This window comes from Anopheles moucheti, chromosome 2 (assembly GCF_943734755.1).
Source record: "Anopheles moucheti chromosome 2, idAnoMoucSN_F20_07, whole genome shotgun sequence".
Lineage (NCBI taxonomy): Eukaryota > Metazoa > Arthropoda > Insecta > Diptera > Culicidae > Anopheles > Anopheles moucheti.
In genome coordinates, this window is record NC_069140.1 from 56,301,965 (window position 1) to 56,307,964 (window position 6,000).

General features: G+C 39.7%; 2 protein-coding genes across 2 annotated transcripts; both read right to left on the bottom strand.

Annotated features, from left to right (window-relative positions):
• Window positions 1–1,878: 1,878 nt before the first annotated feature.
• On the bottom strand, window positions 1,879–3,364 carry LOC128297739 (carbohydrate sulfotransferase 11). Its single transcript, XM_053033431.1, has 3 exons — window positions 2,920–3,364; window positions 2,595–2,852; window positions 1,879–2,523 (listed from the first exon to the last, which is right to left on the bottom strand). Exons 1-3 carry the CDS (start codon window positions 3,211–3,213, stop codon window positions 2,086–2,088), a joined length of 990 nt encoding a protein of 329 aa, XP_052889391.1. The 5' UTR covers window positions 3,214–3,364; the 3' UTR covers window positions 1,879–2,085.
• A 683-nt stretch (window positions 3,365–4,047) lies between these two features.
• On the bottom strand, window positions 4,048–4,832 carry LOC128297920 (transcription initiation factor IIA subunit 2). The gene is made up of 3 exons (XM_053033635.1): window positions 4,668–4,832; window positions 4,343–4,577; window positions 4,048–4,262 (listed from the first exon to the last, which is right to left on the bottom strand). Exons 1-3 carry the CDS (start codon window positions 4,737–4,739, stop codon window positions 4,231–4,233), a joined length of 339 nt encoding a protein of 112 aa, XP_052889595.1. The 5' UTR covers window positions 4,740–4,832; the 3' UTR covers window positions 4,048–4,230.
• Window positions 4,833–6,000: the final 1,168 nt, after the last annotated feature.

Below are 6,000 nucleotides of genomic sequence, written 5' to 3' on the forward strand. Positions count from 1 at the left end.
ACCCATTCGCAAGAAGATAAAAACGCCGAAAGTGCGTTCTGTCTCCATCTCACTTGTACGGTCCAGCTACGATTGTGCGAGCGGTGCGGCAACAAACTGTTTTCCTAACCCGAGAAAAAAACTACTTCCACTGGCTAAAATTAGCTTGCAGGAAACAAAACCATCGGCATTAGACGACGAAGAAACAATCGAGGCTACCGCACACCACCATCGGTGGGTCCACGCGTACAACAACACTACCGTGAAACTTTCTTTCCCAAAACGGGAAAGTACAACATCGCGCCACATGGCAGACGCTGGATATGCGGAGCGCTAATTGCATCAGGTTGCTACGTTTCGCAATCGGCAGAACATTGCAAGAACTATACAAATCAAGACGGAATGATCAGGATGCACCACGGAAGTCGCTGCGGATTGGAAGATAGGCGGGACAGCGGATCAAATATCACACATCTTCGCTATCGGCAATGGATAAATAGACGACTCGCAAACATTAAAACTTATGGGCGGAAAACACTGCTGGCATTGTTGATCTCTGCGATGCCCGTCATGGAAGAACCATTATTTTTCCAACGGCTACAAACACATCTGAAGTGCTGCAAATGGGTGGCTAATCAATCGATCACATCTTGCAGAAACCACGACAATAATCGACGATAAATCACACCATCCCAAATCAACATATACGGTGGGACTCACTCGATGGGAAAAATCACAAAAGTCACGCACGCACGGATCACACAGCAGCTGTTCGGTGAAGGAGCGAATCGAGGGAAAGCTAAAGTAACGACAGCCCTACCAACCGGCAAGATGTCCAGCAGAATGTGTTCAATTGCAGTGAACAGAAACTCACTATTTTACGCTGAGCTGCGGCAAATCAATTCTTCGGCAGGAGCGCGAGCAAAACACGTCCGAACTTTTCAAGCGCTACTAACACAGTACGGGTTGAGCCTGAGATACGCTGTATGCCGTTGCCCGTGAGCTCGCCGACCGTTGCTGAACAGCTTGATCAACTGTCAGTTTTGTGCCGCTGCTGACAGGACTGCCGGTGGCACTATGAGCCATGCACATCGAATATTTTGTTTGTTCAATCGGTTTTCCTGCATTATACGATCATTCACCATTGATACGATCATGACGATATGATATGAGATTTATTAATTAAATATGAAGAAATAGCCATTTTAAACATTTTTACTAAAACCTTTACTTGGCAAAACTTAATAAACCCTTGGAGCATGTAAAACTGATCTTATTCTATATCGACGAAGTAAGTTTTAGATGTTCTAGAAGAGGTAAAGAATTTATGAAATTTTGGAATACTAAAAAAACTGCTTTTCAATGAGTCCGTATTGTCAAAAATAGTGTTCCAATATGGCTTCTATGCACATTGCATTTCTTCGGTCTGCTGCAGGGCTGCTCAACTCATGATTCAAATCATCATATTTTTCTGTTATTACTCAGTTTATTTGATTTAAATTTAGCAGTAAGGATGAATTTGGTATGTAAAAGTCTCAATAGAATAAGACAAGTTTTTGTGTATGATATTTTTTCATATCAGATAAGATTTCATATGATTTAGACTGTCGCCATAAATGTTAGAACATGCAATTTTTTGTTGAAAATTTTACTAAAAAAAAAATGGAAACGAGATTTGGAATAAAAGGAATGATAATGGGACGAATTAACATTGGTTATATGAATTCAATGCTTTTGAACTTAATCGCTATTCGACACGTGTATCATTATGCATGTGCGTATCAGACGGGATAGTGGAGTTGAGCTGATTCTTTTAGTTATCAGCATCAGGCCGAATTCTTATAACTTCATGATGGTTATAAATGAATCAAATACGCTCTTTGCATGTTATTACAAGAATATCAATAAGAATGTTTATTGCTTATTTAATTATTGTCAACAAAGTCCTAACATTTAATGTTAATATCACATGTATTGTCCTACAACCTTAAAAAAAACACCGCAACTACATCCCTGTTTGTTTGTCAGTAAGTACACCAGTAAACCCTTAAAAAAGTTAGTACTTAAATACGAGAGTCTAAGTATTTCTAGGTACTGTCGTTTCGCTCAAACGAGTTCGAAGCCAAATATTTCTTCTAGACTATAGTCGAAATTTTTAAAATCCTCCTCATAGAGTAAATACAACCGCCTCAGGGTCTCTGAAGGAATGTCGTCAAAATAATGCATTAGCCGCTCTCGTGTGCTAGAAGATTTGTACACCATCGGAAAGCTTAAACCACCTGCACCGGCAAGATGCAGTGCTAGAGAGGAATCATCCGTCAACGTTTCATATTTGCCTATGACATTGTAGTGCACCAAACATGGATGGCAAAGGTGCGAAATAGGTTCCCAGTGTTCATTAAAGGACATGTTGCCGCTTTTGCTAAGTTCCGGTGTCAGTAAGTACTGTACGAATTCGTTAAACGTAACATCGTCGGCATAGGTGAGCGATTCGTTTGTAGCATGTAATCGAAACGATTTGACAATTGTTCTGCCGATGCGTGCCTAGAAAGAAAACCAATTTGTTATTGTGAAATGTTTACGGTCTGCGCTTAGACGTTGTTCGAAGCCTTTACCTGGAAGTATTTGGCACTTTTAGAGTTTCCCTCCAGCTTGTTGCGAAAGGCTGACAACAGTCTTTCGAACGGGTGACGAACCAAGACAAATCGATGGTAATCTGACAGCACAGCAATTTTTTCCTCGTCGCTCAGCGATTGGAACGTCTCAAACATGCCGGACGAATGTGCCAGATCAGCAGGAATTTCTAATGGATCCGTGCCGTTCCATTTGTTTATCAATATCATCATTACACGTTTCCAGTTGGTGCATGCTACCTGAAAAACGATGAGAAGGTAAAATTTAGTCAATAATTAAGGTAATTTACTTTCAAGTTTATGCTACCTTTGGAACGTAGCAGTAAAGGAACTTATGGTCACGATCGATTAGAAGATGGTCCGTGGGAATTTGTCTCAGTTTTTTCAACCGTTCCACGATATCTTCCGAAACATTGTAATGACACGCTTTTTGAAGCACATCTTGCCGGTATAAATTGTGCGCTTGTGTTAGTTCGTACTCGTACTCTTTGTACCCGGAAGTTAAGATGGAATTGCTCGCTTCTTCCGCGGACCAATCACTAGCTTCCAGGTGCGGTATGAGCAAAACGAAAATTATTACCGTCTTGCATGTGACACACATTTTGAATATCACTACAATGTTGCATTAATATGAAAGACGTTAAATTTTCACTCGAGTAAAAAGAAATGTAGTTCCTTTGGTCATCGGATCGTTGTTGCGGATGTATGCTTTCACGCAGGTCACATTCTTTGGGCAGGTAGTTCGCACATTGTTGCTCAGGTGTTTTGTTTACATTTCAATGTCATAAACAACACGTCATCTTCCAGCTAAATTATCATCAGTGGGTAACAAAAAGAAAATGTAGATTGTATTGCTTTAGCATCGCTTGCTACTGCTCGTTGAGAACAATGATGATAATAACGTGTACTTGTATTAAATTACCTGTTTCTTTATGATGTACAACAATCCTGCTTGCTACATAACTGGAAAAACTTAAAAAGCGATTCTTTGAACGCGAGGCTGGACAACAATTGTTTTTGATCGCCATGTTGGAGTTTATGACAGTTATGACAAAAGAATAATTAACGTTGTAATGCACTGTTGTCAAACGTAAGAACCATACTGACCAAAATTAATCTTATTTTTATACAATTCGTAAATTCTTCACATTTGAACACAAAAATGCACTTTTTGTTTGATGGATTTCGAGCGTTCATAATTAATGGCAAAGAAATTGGATGACCTGCAGTATTTATTCTGCATCAAGCTTTTGTGATGAACATATTTCCGTATTAAACACTGCGAACGATGTGTTAAAAATCTTTAGAAATCGTACTCCATCTTGTACTGTATTATTTGTGTAAGAGAAATATGGCCGATGCAACTTCTAGGAAAGTGTTTCAGTACATGTTGCTGCTCTATTATTGACACCACTCGAAAATACATGCACGTGAGCCAAATTAAAATGTTTTATTGAAGCGATTTACAATTATCGGTAAATGGTATTTGCGTAATATTCGTTCAAATGCCTATAGAAGCACTCTTACACACTAAGTCGTGAAAACACTCCAGCAAGAAGGGCTTCCAACTGAATCCGGAAAGGTGGAAAACATTAAACCGAGAATATATACGTTTGCACTATCTGCTTGGTTCATCGCCTGTGCTAACATCTGAAAAAAAGCGCAATAAGCCGTAGAAGATAATGAGTAAATCCATGAAGCCAAGTTTTGCATTTGCTGGCAGTACTTACTTTTGCCATCACAAGCAACGATTTTGACTTTATCCACCCGTGCGAACTCGTGCACTTCCCGAAATTCGACATCGTTTAACATCAGCGTCCAGACGTTGTCGCAGAAGCGGTAGGTGTTGAGTTTAGCTGCTTTGAAAGTGACTCGGGACTTTACCCGATTCGACAGCGCCGCGTTGATAGATTTATCAAATTGGACTAAAACTCGCCCGGCAAGCTGTGGAGTGATTTGTCCATACTAGAAAGAATCCGCGTAACAAGATGCGCTTCGTCAGACGGTGTTATTGTGTACCATATGGTGTATGATTCGTTGGCATCATAATCGTACCTGTATCAGTTCGTCCAGGCTCTCCTGCAGGGTGTTGCCGAGTGTAGTGTTCCGGTACAGTTGGTAAGACATATTCACTTCCCAGACAACTGTTTTCACTAATTACAGCGTTAAAATTACAGGATCGTTCTTGGCTACTGTGGGTGGGTGGTTTAGCAAAATGAAGCAGCTTCGCAGAGTGATAAAAAAAATCAAAACACTAAAAATGACAGTTGTGGGCAGGGTTTGTCAAACATTGCCAGTGGGCACTTTGGAGCGTTACGGTGCTGCATGGGCATTATGTTTCAAACGACCCGTTATGATATCTGTTTTTGGTAAACAAAATATAAATTCATTTTTTTGCATTCTTTCAGAATGAAGATTTTTTTTTTATAAAGCAATGAAAAGACTAGTTTAAAATTCATTTGTTCTATTAAAAAATAATATGAAAAGGATACTGTAAACAGTGATGCAAGAATTATCAATATGAAAAAGGTTAACACAAGCTTCAAAACAGTTTTTGTAAACTAAAATGAATCAATTCTTTGAATAGAATTATTATGAATTAAAACAAATCGGACAACCCTTTACGATTAAAACAAATCTTATTCATGGATAAAAAGAAACAAATCCTTTGCTATTTTACCTAATATATGCAAAACTGTTCAATTGATGATCAATTACAGAGCAAAACGTAGGTACAATCAACAACGGAGATGAACCAGGACCTTGGTAACATCTAGATATTAATCCTTTTCTTAAATTGATAAACAAAGTTTAGATTATCAATCACAGAATAGATCGTTTAACAATGTTTTTTTAAATTTATTTGTGTGCCCCAATTGCCGGTCACAATTCATAAACACCAAGAGCGTCCACCATTAGTCCTATTCCATTATCTGCTCACCGTATGCCACCGTCCAAGCTTCGAATGGTAATCTGATACTTTCTATTGCTTTCCGATCACGCACCGCCTAAACTCAGAGATGCCACGGCGGCAATGGTAATGATTGTTTGCCCTCGCCGTTTATGCATTGCTGGGTACCGAAAGCGCTACCAGTCCATTAGTGGGAAGAAGTTCATTTTCAAACCCCTGCCTATCGAATACCATTGCCTCTAGGGTGAAAAGGTATGTGAATAATGCCGCACCGCCGTCGAGCGAAATAAGTTCGTCACCGCTTGAAGGTACGCGGTTGCTTGGGAGTGTTTGGGAGTGATTAAAAATAAACGGAAATATTTCGGAAATCGTGAATCCGCGGTTGTCCATTATGGAAGCGCGGTGTCCAGGAATCGACCAGGTACGGTACGGGGTGGATGCAAACAGATCCAAAGTCACTACGACGTTTCGCTTCTT

Coding starts and splice junctions, on each gene's coding strand:
- LOC128297920 (XM_053033635.1), bottom strand. CDS start 4,739: ATGTCTTACCAACTGTACCGGAACACTACACTCGGCAACACCCTGCAG. Junction 4,578..4,667: donor GCCTGGACGAACTGATACAG/GTACGATTATGA, acceptor GATTCTTTCTAG/TATGGACAAATCACTCCACA. Junction 4,263..4,342: donor CGTTGCTTGTGATGGCAAAA/GTAAGTACTGCC, acceptor GCTTTTTTTCAG/ATGTTAGCACAGGCGATGAA.
- LOC128297739 (XM_053033431.1), bottom strand. CDS start 3,213: ATGTGTGTCACATGCAAGACGGTAATAATTTTCGTTTTGCTCATACCG. Junction 2,853..2,919: donor TTTACTGCTACGTTCCAAAG/GTAGCATAAACT, acceptor ATCGTTTTTCAG/GTAGCATGCACCAACTGGAA. Junction 2,524..2,594: donor AAAGTGCCAAATACTTCCAG/GTAAAGGCTTCG, acceptor TTTTCTTTCTAG/GCACGCATCGGCAGAACAAT.